This window comes from Rhineura floridana, chromosome 18 (assembly GCF_030035675.1).
Source record: "Rhineura floridana isolate rRhiFlo1 chromosome 18, rRhiFlo1.hap2, whole genome shotgun sequence".
Lineage (NCBI taxonomy): Eukaryota > Metazoa > Chordata > Lepidosauria > Squamata > Rhineuridae > Rhineura > Rhineura floridana.
In genome coordinates this window covers 517,373-533,250 of record NC_084497.1, presented here as the reverse complement: position 1 = coordinate 533,250, position 15,878 = coordinate 517,373, and the positions used below count along the sequence as shown (strand labels likewise).

Here is a 15,878-nt window from a genome sequence, read left to right as displayed (position 1 = left end):
GACCCCTTAGTGTTTTCATGTTCCTTTAACAGGGTGGGAAACTTTTGCTCCTCCTTGAGCAAGATGCAAAGCTGCTTCCAAAGGCCTTTCAAACAGTCGAGGGCTGCGCTTTAAACTCCCGACACTTGGGGCTTCAAAGAGCAGCCTCGCTTGATGTCACTATGACATCAGGCGATTGACATAGGGTTTGGTGAAGGGGATTCCTTTCAGAACATGGAAAGAGCCCTGGCAGATCAGACCACAGGTCCACCTCGCACATCATCTCATTTTCTGCAGGGACCAACCAGGTGCCTCCGGGAATTCCACAAGGAGGGCATGAAGACAGCACCCCCCTCTCCAGTTGGTGGCCCCCAGCATCTGGAACTGCCTCTGAACATGGCAGCTCTACTTTAACTTTCAAGGTGGTCTGGAACGACGCAGCAGGTGCTAATTTTACTCACCGCGGCTTCGGTACCAGCTCCTCTGGCACCGGCGTCCAAATGGATTCTGGGGATTTCTGCTCCCGGAACCGTCCCTTAAAGACGGAGGCGATTTGGGCCATGTCAAAGGCACAGACAGCAGAGCCAGGAATGCTGGGTGTGGGGAGAGAGAGAGATTAGGCCGAAGCGGTGTGATTGGTTTCCAAACTAGTATAGCCTTTGTGCTTTCTGAACTGTTAAGAACAGAAGAGCATGAGAAGAGCTCACTAGGAGCTATCCATGGTGCTGAATGAGAACATAAGATGAGACCTGCTAGATCAGGCCAATGGCCCCTCCAGTTCTATGGAGCAACGTGCTCACTAGGAGCTATCCATGGTGCTGAATCAGAACATAAGATGAGACCTGCTGGATCAGGCCAGTGGCGCACCTAGTCCACCATCCTGTTCTCACAGTGGCCAACCAGATGCCCATGAGAAGACTTCAAGCAGGACCTGAGCGCAAGAGCAACTCTCCCCTCCTGCAGTTTCCAGCAACTGGTATTCAGAAGCATAGCCATCATGGCTAGTAGCCACTGAATTTGTCCAATCCTCTTTTACAGCCCTCCAAGTTGGTGGCCGTCACTGCCTCCCCTGTGGCAGCGAACCCCATAGCTCAAATCTGTGCTGTGTGAAGAAGGACTTTCTTTGGTCTGCCCTGTCTTCTGACATTCAGCTTCATTGGATGTCCGGAAGTTCTGGTGTTATGAGAGAGAAAAAAACTTTTCTCTGTCCACTCCCTCCGTGCCATAAGTAATTGTATATACTTCTACCATGTCTCCTCGCCTTTTCTCTACACTAAAAAGCCCCAAACGCTGCAACCTTTCCTCAGAGGGGAGCTGCTCTATGCCCTTGATCATTTTGCATCGTGTTTGAGATACTGAGTCTCCTGTTCAAATCTGATGTCCGCTGTGACTGCACAAGGCGGCTTTAGGCAAAATGTTCTCCTTCAGCCACAATAGCCCCATTTGAAAACTTAAAACTGGTCTGCCTCTAGGGATGAACAGATCTGTCTATTGTGGTTCTCTCCGTTTCTCGTTTTCCCAGTCTAATATACTCATCCTCTGTTTCTCCCTCGTCCCCCTCCCTGCATGGCTCACGATAGCTAACTCTGTGAAGGGGTAAACTACGGCTCCCAGGATTCTTTAGGGGACGGCATGAGCTTTAAATGTATGGTGTGGGTCAGTGGAGAGTGGGCCATTAGTGCAAATGTGGCACTGCCTCCACCAACCTCCATCTGCCCTCGCTAGCCCTCACTTGCCCACCTTCCTACTTACAACCAGTCCAGAGGTTGGCTGCATGTCACCTTCTTCCTTCTCAGGGTTGACCCTTGCAAAACTCAGCAGGGAGGAGGGAGGTGGGGGCAAAACTAGAACAAGTTGGCCCTGCCTCTTATTGGCTCTGGCTCCGCCTACTCCTGGGGCCTTCTGACCCACCAGTCCCAATGGCCAGCAGCCACCACTGATGTGGGCAGGCTCAAACGCAGTGCTGAAATTCGGGGAAGAACTCTGTACATCCCTTGATATTTTTTTTGCGGGGGGGGTGAACAAGTCTTGGACAGCCCCCGGCTCAAGTCAGCCCTGCAGCTCCCAAACACAACTGACCTGTTCGAGGGTGTGGAAAAAACCGCCAGGACTACTGGCCGCCCGTCAATCTCCAAGATGTCCGTGACCGATTGGATGACGTTGAAGTAGAAGTGCGAGTCCCCCGGGACAGAGCAGTTGAGGCGGGCCTTGAGGAAGGATGTCCACTGTTTCTCCAGCACCCGCTGTGAGCCACCCATGTCGTTCTTGCAGACTCTGGCCACCCGTGAAACCACCACCTAAAATTTATTTATGTATTTATCTATCTATCTATCTATTTATTTATATCCTGCCCTTCCTCCCAAAAGGAGCCCAGGGTGGCAAACAACAAGTGATAAAAACGTCTTGAAAAACAACCCATCTTTAAAAAATATATTTGAAAGCCTCTTTGTTGTTGTTGTTATGTGCCTTCAAGTGGATTACAATGGTTATTATGAATCAGCAACCTCCAAGAGCATTGTAAGTTCAGGTCTGTGGCTTCCTTTATGGAATCAATCCATCTTTTGTTTGGAAAAGCCTCTTTAAGAAATCTTAAAAAAAAACCATCTTGAAAAACATCTCAAAAACAAAAGCATCATAAAAAATAATCTTGAAAACAAACCATCTGAAAAACATGTTTAAAACAAACCATCTTTAAAGACACATTTTAAAAAAATCTTAGAAACAAAACCATCTTTAAAACCATCTTAAAAACAATCCATCTTTAAAAGCATCTGTAAAAAAAAACTTAAAACAAACCTATCTTTAAACAATCATCTTAAAAACAATTCCAATGCAGACAAATCTGGCCCAGCCCATCACTGTTATGCGGCCCCTGGAAGGTTATACAACAAGGAATGTGGCCCTTGGGATAAAAAAGGGCTGCTTTAGGGGGCGCTGCTGTGGGTGAGAGATGGGTGGGAGTGACAAAGAGCAGTCGTCCTTCTCCCTGCTTAGGTGACAAGGTGATAATGCATCCAATATTGAGTCCCAGGGGTGTTCAAAACTTCTGGATTGAAGGAAACTGCTGGAGGGCCTTCCCATTGAAGGGAGGAGGCGGTGAGATGCACAAGTGATAACAGCTGGATTAAAAACAAAGACTGCAATCCCATGACGGGGGATGATGAGTCATGGGTGTCTGCAAGGAGCAGAAAACTGTGGGAGCGAGAGACTCCAGCCTCTTACAAATTACCTGGCTTCGGCCCACCTTGGCCCGGCACCAAAAACAATTCCAGCACAGATGCAGACTGGGATAAAGGTACCTGCCCAAAATGGCTTGCTAAATGGGAGAAGACTTTATGCTTTAATTCAGATTCCTGGATTGAGCAGGGGGTTGGACTCGATGGCCTTATAGGCCCCTTCCAACTCTATGATTCTATGAAGACAAAGAATGTCTACGGCCTCAACGGGCACCTTCTTTTAGAGCCAAATCTGGAGGCAGCAAGGGGGTTGAGTCAAATTTCAGAGTCAAATCCAGAGGCACGGGGATGTTGCTGGACTCAAACTCCCATCAGCCCCAGTTAGGGATGGATGAATAGCAGTCTTCAAGTACATGAAAGGTTGTCACATAGAGGAGGGCCGGGATCTCTTCTCAATTGTCCCAGAGTGCAGGACACGGAATAATGGGCTCAAGTTGCAGGAAGCCAGATTTCGACTGGACATCAGGAAAAACTTCCTAACTGTTAGAGCCATACGACAATGGAACCAATGGCCTAGAGAGGTAGTGGGCTCTCCGACACTGGAGGCCTTCAAGAGGCAGCTGGACAGCAATGCTTTGATTTGGATTCCTGCATTGCGCAGGGGGTTGGACTTGATGGCCTTGTAGGACCCTTCCAACTCTACTATTCTATGGTTCTATGCCAGCTTCAGTTTCCCTTGCTCATTGTTTACAAAAATTGGGCACCTCAGCATCTATTTCACAGGTTTACACGCAGGTACAATGGGGGGGGAATGTGCTCTCAGTCTCCCTACATATATTTTTATATGTCAACACAGCAGCTTCGAACATTCTGAATCCTGGTGGGGGGGGGGAAGGAATGGACAAGAATCGTTTGGATGAACTCAAACTGAATATGAACCAAATTAATTGCTTTTGTAAAGGGGCAAACGTGAACCGGAACTAGCCCCTGTGGAGACGTGTTGAATCTGAATGAGAACCAATTCCATTTGCAAATGAATTTCCCAAGCTCTGAACAGGAGATTGGGGGGGGGCAAATGAATGCAATCCTGCTTTGATACCCTTCCCTGGCCCCACAAGACAAGAAAGCATCAAAGAAACGGAATGGTTTGGTTTCAAAATGTTGCACGGCAGCACCTGTTTTGCAGAACTATGCACAGACAAGATGGAGGGGGTAGGAAAGGGGGGTAGTTTAGCTTTCCTGTTAAAAAGAGGGCGCCCGAAGAGAAAATCTTCCCATCAGCTTCTTACCCATAGATGGACACAGCAATTGTTGAGAGGTGACAGGCTAGCCAGCTGTCTGTAACAGTACACAAGAAATGCCTTTAATTCTCCCCCCTGATCTCTCATTGGCCAGAGAATCCAAACTGACAGACTCCTGCCAGCTCCATGTTCTACCCCTACAGAATCCATGTTCTGTGCAGGAGGGGGGGGGAAGTTCTGTTGCACAAGTTGAAATCCTTGCGCTGATGGAACATGTACTTAGTTCTGCATGGGACACAAGCCAGAGCTGGCACTAATTGTACTTCACTGGGAGGGTTTTTCTCAGTTAGGGCACCAGAAGGTTGCTCCTGTAATAGACCTATAAGATCACTTAGATCCTCTGGCGCCATACTCAACAGTATAACATAGGCCAGTGACCTGAAAACAGGTGAGTCATGCAATTGCCCCTGTATTATAGAATTTTCCTAGGTTAAAAAGGTTAGGCTGTTGTAGGTGGAAAAAGACTCAGCTGAAAGTTCCAGCTTTCAGTTCAGATTAAAACCAACTAAAGACTAGTCAAGTTTATCAAAGCTAGCTTGCAAGGTACCACTTCAAACTACAGGCTAACTTACACTATTAAAAATGTGTTGCGTTCAGTTAAAAAAAAAGCAAGCAGAAGCTAGTTAGCTTTTAAAATTATTACTATTATTAGTTTTTAAACAGGACTGCTGCCTAAGGAGGCCAGATGCTGTCAGGTCCAGTCAATATCACCACATAGCCATTCTGCAGCACAGTCGACTTACTTTCTCTAGGTAGTTAAACTCCATTGCAATCTCCCGGAAGAAGAAATAGACATGGCTCTTCCACTCCACAGCATGGACAAAATATGGTTCTGCACAGGGAGGGGAAAAAAGGGTAGAGATAGAAAGGGGTCAGGAGGACGTAACTTTGGAAGAGTCATTTAAAGGTCAACCCAGCTAGATCCTTTGTTAGTGAGGCACCACTGACTCATCACTGATCCATCTAACATGCAGCACAGAAAAGCTGATTGCACTAAATCCAAGGGGTTGTATCCAACCAGGGTTTACTCAGCTTAGGTCCACTGATATTAATGCATGTAAGTTAGGCATGGCCATTAATTTCAATGAGTCTGTTCTGGGAAAGGATGGAAAGATCTGTCCATTTTCTCTCAGTTGTTCCTTTTTGCAATCTTAAATTCACTTCTCCACATTACTGCAGAAATCTGAGAATTCTCTTAAAAAACCCTCATGAAAATACTTCAGCATCATAGTGTGAATTTCTCCTAATAAAACACATTTTTTAAAAATAAATTTTTTGTCGGTTTTCTTGAATTTACAGATAACAAAGCATTACAAAACAAGACGGAAAGAAGAACAAAGCGAGGGGATGGAGGGCTGTTTCACCACATAATAAACAAATTTTTGTATGCAGTTTTGACTAATGTACACATTCTGACAAGCCATTTCTCATGACAGAAATGTTACTTTTCCTAATGCATTCATTTTAACCTGAAAGACCATCTCACCCCTTATATACCCAGCCGTTCACGGCGCTCTGCAGGTGAGGGGCTCCTGCAGATACCAGCCTACCAGGAGGTCCGTTCAGCACAACACAGGAAATGGACCTTTAGTGTAGTGGCACCGACCCTGTGGAATTCCCTCCCCTTAAATATTAGACAGGCACCGTCTCTGTTCTCTTTTTGGCGCCTGCTGAAAACCTTCCTCTTTCAACAAGCCTTTTAAGTAGAGACCTTGTCCCAGTCAGCGTCAGTGTTGGAATTGCCTTTTAAGATATTTTTAAAGCTTTTTTAGCAGGCCGGTCCTTTGATGAGGGATGCTCAGCTCACGTTTCAATAATCCCGAACATCTTCATAACTATGCAGACTACACATTTTACCCAGGGCTGCCAGCCAATTAAAAAAAAAGCCTTCATTGATTAATTGAACAAGTTTTCATCCACGCAAATTTGTCGGCTAAATGCATCATTTTGCTGGTGAGTTAAACAGAGGAGATGATCCTTACCCACTCCCCATCAAACCCACCTTTGAACCACTTGGAATCATGTTTGACAGTGCGCAGTGTCGGGCTCTCTCCGAGGCTGCGGTAAATCACCGCGTCTATGGCCAGGAAATCTGTCACAGTGGCAGTGAAGAGCATCCCACCTGTCAGGGAGAGGGAGATGGATATGAGAGGACAGTAGGGAGGGCGACAGGGAACAGGAGTTGTAAATAACACCAGGTGACCCTGATGCTCAGCCCATGAAAGTTGGAAATGGGTGAAGACAGAGCAATAGCAGAGGACCTGCTTGGCATACCAAAGGTCTCAGGTGCAGCCCCTGACATCTCTGGGTAGGGCTGGGAAAACCAGGGGTGGAAAGATCTGCCCATTTCTCTCATTATTCCAGTCTTAAATTCAGTTCACATTTCTGCAGGAATTTGTCATTAAAAAAAAATCCTCAGGAAAATTCTCCAGCATTGTAGCGCAATTTTGTCCTAATAAATGCATCTCTGTAGGCAGCTTTGACTCGTGTTCACATTTTTGCAAGCCGTTGCTCATCGTATCATGCATTTCCGCATGTTATTTTCACTCATTGATTCGATTTTATGCACACTTTCTCCTAATAATTGATTCGTTTATATGCACGCTTCCTTTGGTTGGGGAGCTACCGCACAAAATTTCGGATAAGTGTGAATTTCAAAGGTTGTGTTTCGGTTCTTAATCTTGTTTCGGAAAGTGCACATTGGATAGTTTCGGGTTTAAATGTGAACTGAATCGAAATCCTCTTCCCATCCCTACCAGGGCTGTTGTGATGATAAAATTGCAGGGATGGGGTGGAGCGTGGCAGGGAACACAGTATGCCCCCTGGAGCTCCTTGGAGCATGTGTGTGTTACATGCCTTCAAGTCGATTATGATTTATGGTGACCCTATGAATCAGCAACCTCCAATAGCAATGAACCACCCTGTTCAGATCTTGTAAGTTCAGGTCTGTGGCTCCCTTTATGAAATCAACCCATCTCTTGTTTGGCCTTCCTCTTTTTCCACTCCCTTCTGTTTTTCCCAGCATTATTGTCTTTTCTAGTGAACTGTGTCTTCTCATTATGTGTCCAAAGTATGATAACCTCAGTTTCATCATTTTAGCTTCTAGTGATCATTCTGGTTTAATTATTTGTCTTTTTCGCAGTCCATCATGGTATGCACAAAGCTCTCCTCCAGCACCACATATCAAATGAGTTGATTTTTCTCTTATCCGCTTTTTTCACTGTCCAACTTTCACAACCATACAAAGAGATCGGGAATACCATGGTCTGAATGATCCTGACTTTAGTGTTCAGTGATACATCTCTGCATTTGAGGACCTTTTCTAGTTCTCTCATCGCTGCCTTCCCCAGTTCTAGCCTTCTTCTGATTTCTTGACTATTGTCTCCATTTTGGTTAATGACTGTGCTGAGGTATTGATAATCCTTGACAAGTTCAATGTCCTCATTGTCAACTTTGAAGTTACATAAATCTGTTGTCATTACTTTAGTCTTCTTGACGTCCTTGGAGCATACATGAGGTATAATGTAATTATTGTTGCTGATGATATTAATTAATTGATTGTTGCCTAAAAAGGCCTCCCTCCCCTTCTCACCAACCTGTAAAGAGAGCAACGTTGGCATGCTTGGGGTCGTAAGGACACCGGGCCATCCCGCTGATGTTGTCTCCAACGGGCTCTAGTGTGTCCATCTGAGGGAAGGAAAAGATAGTTAGGTAAACTGCAGCTCTCAAGACCTGAAGTGCAGGAGGGGCAGGTTCCAAAGTCAGTGTGGAGTAAGTAGCGCTTAGAATGTTGGACTAGGCCCTGAGAGAGACCAGGATTTGAATCCTCAGCCATGAAGCTCACTGGGTGGCCTTGGGCCAGTTGCATCCTCTCAGCCTCACCTACCTCACAGGGTTGTTGTGGGGATTAAATGAGGAGGGGGAGAACCATGTTTCTACGCCACCTTGAACTCATTGGAGGAAGAAAGGTGGGATATAAATGCACAGTAAAAGGCAAAATTAAAGGTCTCTCAAAGCAAAAGGTGACATGGGGCCCCTCTACAGGTTTTCATCCTTACACGGCATTACCATGTGGGGGGAAAGTCAAGGTCTGCCTTCCCCTCGCTGGTACCACTGTTGCTGCTCCTGCAGCTGCCGGGCAGGCTGAACGTCTGCATCAGGATGCCTCCGCTACTTGCCTAGGCTCCTTGCCCAGTTTAGAAGATCACTCTGATTTGCTACAGGGCATGACAATATCATCCTTTTCTCTGTGTGATCCCTGATAGTTTGGGACTGATCCTCTGAGTAATTCATTAAGAGATTGAGTGGTAATTCAATGCTGGTCCTACACAGAGCAGACCTGTTGAAATGAACAGTCATGGCCAAATTAGATTAATTAGTTTCAACGGGTCTGCTCTGAGGAGGACTTAGCTGAATACAACCCCAGGGCTGTAAATCCTGCAAGGAATCTACATGAGTAAGAAAAAGTCCTTGATTCGGATATTATCTCCCCAAGTCATACAGGGCGGTAGCGTTTATGTCCTCTCTGTTCAACCCTGGTCTGTCTCATCATGCGAGAGATGTCTGGAGAGGACCATGGATTTCCCACATTCCATTCCTTTATCATTCCATGGGGTCATTCTGACCTTTGCCTCCCACCTTCCCTGGATTCTGGGCTTTAAGTGAAAGAATTCCTAATATTACTTCCAGAACTGGAAGTAAACACAGTTCTGCTTTCTCCCATTCCATCGCATCACCAGGGCACATGGTCAACCGCACACAAAGCTGTGCGATTGTATCACGGTTGCATGTCTGGATAACGTCCCAGGCTCAGGTACTTACCGTAAAGTTGGCACAGACGGGGTTGAAGGCATTGGTGCCACAGACAAAGAGCATGTTGTCGTTGCGGGGGAGAAGCACTCTGACGAAATTCCGGCACTCTGCCTGGAGAGGACAAGCGAAGTGGTGAAGGCTGCAAAGCGAAAGGCACCCTTGACATACTCAGAGTTTGTACTCTGCGGGCTCTCGGGCTGGGCCTTGAGAGGGAAAACAAGTTCTAGGCCAGGATTCTCCTCTGGCCACACACCCTCAACTGGCCCAGCTTTTCACCTTCCATATTTTTCCCTGGCTAGAATGTGTTGAACTCTGATCATGCCTCTTGGTTCCTAGGATAGAGGTGTGTGTGTAGAAACTAGCCTATTGTACAAAGGTAAAATTTACATCCCTTGCTCCACCCACTTTGGCCCCTGGCCCCGCCCATCAGTGGCACGTGGCCCCCCAAACAGAAATGTGGCCCTTGGGATGGAAAAAATAAACCCTGTTCTTAAAAAAAAAATGCTCATGAAAGCTTGACAGCATTTTAATGCTGATTTTCCTAATAAACACGTCTCTGTAGGTCCTTCTGATGAATATACAAACCTCTGCAAGTAATTTTCCCAAATATTGTTCATTTTTGTAAGTTTTCCCCCCCACAACACATGGAAGCGTCTTCCATTTTGGTTCCCTCGGTTTCTCATTTTCCCAATCTTAAAATGAAGTTCTCAAATTTGCAGCAATTTGAGATTTTTTTAAAAAAAAATCCTCATGAAAATTCTGCAGCATTTTAGTAAAATTTCTCTTAATAAATACATTTGTGTGTGCAAGTTTGACTTAATATTTTTGCAAGGAATTTCACCTGATATAATGTATTTTTGCATGTTATTTTCGCCAATATATTCATTTTTGTGCACACTTTCTCCTAATACATGCATTCTTGCAATCATTGCTTGGAGAACTCCATCGTTTCAGAAAGGGGCAAATTACGAAGGATGGCTGTGTTTCGGAAAGTGTGAATTTGATCAATTCGGCTTTAAATGCAAACTGAATCTAATCCTTCTCCCTTCGCTATCCCCCACTAACACTTTCCTGTAATATATACATTTTTGTACACAACGGTTGTTCAGCGAAAGGATAAACGTGATTCGGCTTGTGCAATTGTCCAGAAAGTGCAAATTAGGTAGGCTCACATTAAAATGCAAACCAAATTGAATTTCTCACCCACCCCTAATTTCAGCTCCCACTGATTATTTACTATTGACGACATTTTAGCATAGGGACATAGGACGCTGCTTTTTACCAGGTCAGACCCTTGGTCCATCTAGCTTAGAACTGTCCACACTGGCTGGAAGTGGCATTTCAGCGTTTCATGCAGAGGACATTTCCAGACCTACCTGGAGATGCTGTCGGGGAACTGTACCTGGGGCCTTCTTCATGCAAAGCAGTTCCTCTAACCACTGAGCTACGCCACTTCTCTCATTTTCTATATCTCGTACTAGTCGTAATAGTACTAGTCACAACAGTAAGTCATTTCAACAAGTTTCAACAAGCCTTTTAAGGAGAGACCTTTATCCCAGTCTGCGCCTGTGTTGGAACTGCTGTTTAAGATGTTTTTAAAGCTGTTTCTTTTTTTAAAAAGATGTTATTTAAGATGTTTTGTTTTAAAGTCTTTTGTTTTTTACAGTGTTCTAGAGCACTTTTAGTGTTTTTATTTGCCACCTTGGACCTCTTCTGGGAGGAAGGGAGGGGATATATTTTTTTAAAAATGAGGTTTTTAAGATGTTCTGTTTTAAACAATTTTGAAGTATTTTGTTTTTTAAGATGTTCTAGAGCAGTTTTAGTGTTTTTATTTGCTGCCCTCAGCTCCTTCTGGGAGGAAGGGTGGGATATTACTATTATAGCAAGCATTACTACTGGTAGTACTACCACTAATAGTAAGTATGAGTAGTAATAATCCTGACATGCACCCCCCAACATTTGGATCAAGGCCTTCCATCTTTCCTTCCTCCATGCCTTCTCTAGCACACACCTTTGTAAGTTTTCATTACTCTTTGCTCTCTGAGCCAAGTACCTTTCTTCACTTCTCTGTTTCCATGGTTTCCGAGCAGGCTGGGGGGGGGGAGAGGAAACAGCTCTTTGAGGAGCTGGGCTGAGTGAGTTTTTCTCTCTCCCCCCTTCCCAGTCCCTTGCAGTCTCTTTTCTTCAGCAGCTTTTGAAACCGTGATTTCTGCCAGGGGTGGCAGGCGGAAAACGCGGTGTGTTCATTTTCAGAAACGACGACAGTTTCTGAAACTGAAAAAAAAGGGGTCTGGGGAATTAGGCTTTTCCCATGACCAGACCCCCAACACGAGAAGGTTGACTTGTCATGCCTGGTGTCGGGGCTCACCACCACCCGGAAGCTCTTGGTGGCCTGAAGCATCTGGTGGTGCCATCACCTCTCTGCCACCAACTGGGAACGGCAGAGAATTCAGAAGGAAGCGGAAACAGGAGATGAAATTGCCGGTCTTTGCTTATTTGTCGCTCGTCCAGAACTGAAAGCAATCCAGTGAATATGCTGCAGACAACACGTCTGCAAACAATACGTCTCCCCTTGCCCCATTTGGATTGTGTTTCCTTTGCATCAAAATGAAACAGGGTGCACATCTGCACTGCACATTTAAAGCAGGATCATGTCACTTTAGACAGTCGTGGCTTCACCCCAAAAATCCTGGGAAGTGTCGTTTGCAAAGGGTGCTGAGAGTTGTTAGGAGAACAGAATTCCACAGAGTTCCACCCTTGAAGTGTTACAATTCCCAGAGGGGTTTAACAACAATTCCCTCTTCCCAGGGAATTGCAGGTCTGTGAGGGGGAATAGGGGGTCTCCTGACAACTCTCAGTACGGTACCCTTCACAAACTGCATTTCCCAGGATTCATGGCCCTTGTATATGCACTTTTGTACACATCACTTGGCGGCAGAACTGCACAGCAAGATTGGGGAAAGGGCGAGTGTCAAAGGTTACCTCCGTTTTTCGGTTGTCGCATCGGTTCAGAAAGTGCAGAATTGGGAAGTTCACCTTCAAACACAAACTGAACTGAATTTCTCCCTTGTCCTATGCCCAACTCATCTAGGTTTGCGAGAAAGGTTGCGGAGCCTGGCCTTTCAACATGTGGCAAATTTCACTGATATGGAATTCTCATAATAAACTAATAAACTATATATTCTTTAGGAATAATGAGCTTATAATATATTAATAGATAAATCGAAGCTAAAAAAAATCTCTGTGATGCTGTTTCTTTGGGGTCCCTTCTTGGAATGTTCAGTATGCTGGGACAGCAAGGCCAGGCGATAAGATAAAGGGAGTAAGACCCTGGTACAGCAGCCTTAGTGTCTCCAAAGGGTCAGGAAGAGTCAGCTTTGGAATGTATTAGGTCATAGAAGGGATGGGTTGATACTAAAATTTCTGACTATTATCTGGTTGGCTAGATTTTAATGTAAGCAGCATAATGTCTAGGTAATACTTATGTGTAACTGTCGGATTGGGAGATGCTAATTTCTTTGTCTCGGAGGGTATAAAAATGTAGACATCAGTGCCATACAGCAGAGCTCCATCGAACATCATGGGAAACTGACTTCCTGTATTGTTCCTTATTAAATAAAGGCCTACCTTTTTGCTGCAAGCCTCAATTTCTTCAGGACCCCCGGTCCAGCAGACCCCTATATTCCCCATCACTTCTGTCCTTTCACATGCGGCAAATTAAACACTGCCCCCCCTGCAATCTCTCCGTGCAATCCCCCTCATTTTCTGTTCCCCCAGAGAGCTTCTCTGGATAGCTCAGCCCGGAGTCCCATGGGGACCTCCCCACAGCGTCTCACTCTCTCTCCTTCCTGCTGCTCCCTGCAAACATTTTATATCAAATGTGATTTATTAAGAGGCTCGTATAATTGCTTTTGTAATTAATTATTTCCGGTCTGTTGATCGGAACAGACACATCTCATAATCGGTGCGAAATCCAATTTCCAGATTCTATTAACGCCTCCCTGGGCTGTGTATGAGGCAGAAGAGCTGAGCTTCCCAGGGGACCTTGAAAAGGACTCAGGGACCAGAGGAGAGAGCCTCTGGGGACACTCATCTTGCAGCTGGGGACGGGCGTGTGCATACACCTTGCAGCTGAGGTATCTGTGAGGGCCAGTGGGCTGACTTGCAAACTCTTTTAGCGGTCTATTTCTTCGGAATGACATGTTAATCCCTGTGATAACTGTGTGGGTGGGGAGGCAGAATGTTCTGTGAAATGGAGGAAAAAGTGTTTCCCCATTCTGATTTTTTCTTGGATCTCTGATTGGCGACCTGATACAGTGACATTGTCTCAGTGGGTATAGGATCCCTGATTGTTTGGGTGAGGAACACAGAGGAAAAGGAAGGGATACATCAATGCCAGAATGAGAAGAGAGCCTCTCAGATGCACCCAGATGAGCCAGATCCTTATTTAACCTCCCACCAGGGGCCAAATTTGGCAGGTGGGCAGGGCTGCTGAATGATCTAGAGCTGCATGCTCAAACACTTGCCCAGGTTCGCTGGGAGTGGTGTGGTATGAAGAATTAGGGATGTCAGTTCTAATGGGCATTCTGTTGAAAACAAAGGACTACACTTGGATGCCTGTTTAAAGATGCAAGCCATAGTTCCTTAAAGCAAGGGTATCCAGAATGCTGCACAGGTTTTGCAGACATCTGAGAGTGCAGGGAGGAAAACTTTGTGGATAACAGGTTTCACACATCACTCAAGGCAATGGGTATTTATGAGTAATATTTTAGAAGCAAGGGGGTGGGAGGTGGGGGCACAACTCCAGGTGTTCTGTACACACACACACTTGCAGAAACACTAAAGCACCCTGGCTGGCAGAACCAATTATGCAAAAGAGCTCATTACTGGCAAGCTTGCTAGATGTGTGTGATTGATTCAAGCTGTAGAGTTCCACTTTCCTCGGAGCAGGGCTTGAGTTACGTTAGCATAGGGTGTGGATGTCCAAAAGGCAACACAAAGCATCGAACCGCAATAAGAGCAGATTCCCAGGCAGGCGTTCCAATCAAATCAAATCATTCTTTGTTATGGTCAAAGACCAGCATCCAGAAACAGCATAAAATGTATTAAGCAGGCGTTCCTCATGCCTCCTGTACCTGGTTAGGGATGAGTGAAATCTGCCAGTTTCGCTTTCCCTCAGGTTCTAAGTTTTCCAAGCTTAAATTCAGTTCGGCACATTTCCAAATTAGTTTTCAAACTTTTTTTTTTTAAATCCTCATGAAAATTTTTGTACTCTGTGTTGCTTACCAGACACATTTTTGCCAAACAATTTCCCCTAAAATAATGCATTTTTGAGTGTCATCTTCAGTAATAAACTTCACCCTAGCATATTAATTTTAGGGAAAGGTCCATAGCTCCAGGGTAGTGACCTGCATTGCATGCAGATGCAAGGTGCAATCCCAGGTGCAATCTCTAGGTATGGCTGGGAAAGATTCCTGGCTCGAAACTAGGGATGGGCGAGAATTTCAGTTCAGTTCGCTTGTCAAAGTCGAATCTATCCAAGTTGCACTTTCTGAAATGATCTGAGAACCAAAACAAAGCCATCTTTCCAAACTCACTTATTTGGAGTCTGCAATACTGTTTGCCAACCGAACAACTGTTTACAAAAATGCATCCATTAGGGGAAAGTGTACATAACAGCAAATATTTACTACGAGAAATTTGTGCTAAAATGACAACAAAAAACTGAGATAACTGACACGGGCAGATCTTTCCATCCCTACTTGAAAGCCTGGAGAGTCACTGCCAGTCAGTGCCAGTATCAAGCTAGATGGACCAATGGTCCGCCACAGTACAAGGGCAGCTAACTTGTGTTCTCGTACACTTTTGGCACACATCGCCTGGCTGCAGAACCGCATGGTAAAATCCAAAGACGGGGAATTCGAACGGATGGCTGTATGCTGGTGCGTGTATTGTTTTGGGGAGTCCAAGTTAGGTACGTTTGCCTTTCGAATTTCTGAACTGAAATCCTGCCCCCATCCCTGTTTGCTCGCCTGTGTTTGCCATCAGTGCCTTTCCACAGACTTACCTCGTGCTTCCCTTTCATCCGGCAGATGTTGATGTCGTGCTGATTCGACCTCCATGTCAGTTTCTGTTCAAAGCCCAAACAACCAGAAAGAGTCAAAGAGAAAGTTATCCAAGGATCTCTGGGTGGATGATCATATTTATTTTTTTTTAATTTAATTTATTTAATTTAATTTATATACCGCCCTAAGCCCGAAGGCTTTCTGGGTGGTGTACATAAAAGGTAAAAGCAAGCACAATATATAAATACAATAAATACAATAACTCAAGAAACAAAAACACACAAACAATACGAAAACCAAACAACATCCAGAATACAACATAGTAATAAAATACTGTAAAAATACACTTTAAAATGCCTGGGAGTATAAAAAGGTTTTCACCTTGCGCCGAAAAGATAGCAGCGTCGGCGCCAGGCGCACCTCATCGAAAAGACCATTCCACAGTTCGGGAGCCACAACCGAAAAGGCCCTATTTCTAGTCACCATCCTCCGAGCTTCTTGATGGGATGGTACTCGGAGGAGGGCCTGTCTCTCTTGCCCCTCAA

The 15,878-nt window shown here is 45.2% G+C and overlaps 1 protein-coding gene across 4 annotated transcripts in view; it reads right to left on the bottom strand.

Moving 5' to 3' along the window:
- SEMA6B (semaphorin 6B) overlaps nt 1–15,878 on the bottom strand; it is a 209,976-nt gene that overhangs the window by 12,327 nt on the left and 181,771 nt on the right. For all 4 annotated transcript variants that reach the window (XM_061601183.1, XM_061601179.1, XM_061601181.1 and 1 more), the window contains exons 5-11: nt 15,336–15,398; nt 9,278–9,379; nt 8,053–8,143; nt 6,459–6,578; nt 5,200–5,288; nt 2,059–2,276; nt 441–572 (exon numbers count right to left, since the gene is read on the bottom strand). In XM_061601183.1, the coding sequence (XP_061457167.1) occupies nt 441–572; nt 2,059–2,276; nt 5,200–5,288; nt 6,459–6,578; nt 8,053–8,143; nt 9,278–9,379; nt 15,336–15,398 (815 nt within the window). The remainder of the gene's footprint in view (nt 1–440; nt 573–2,058; nt 2,277–5,199; nt 5,289–6,458; nt 6,579–8,052; nt 8,144–9,277; nt 9,380–15,335; nt 15,399–15,878) is intronic.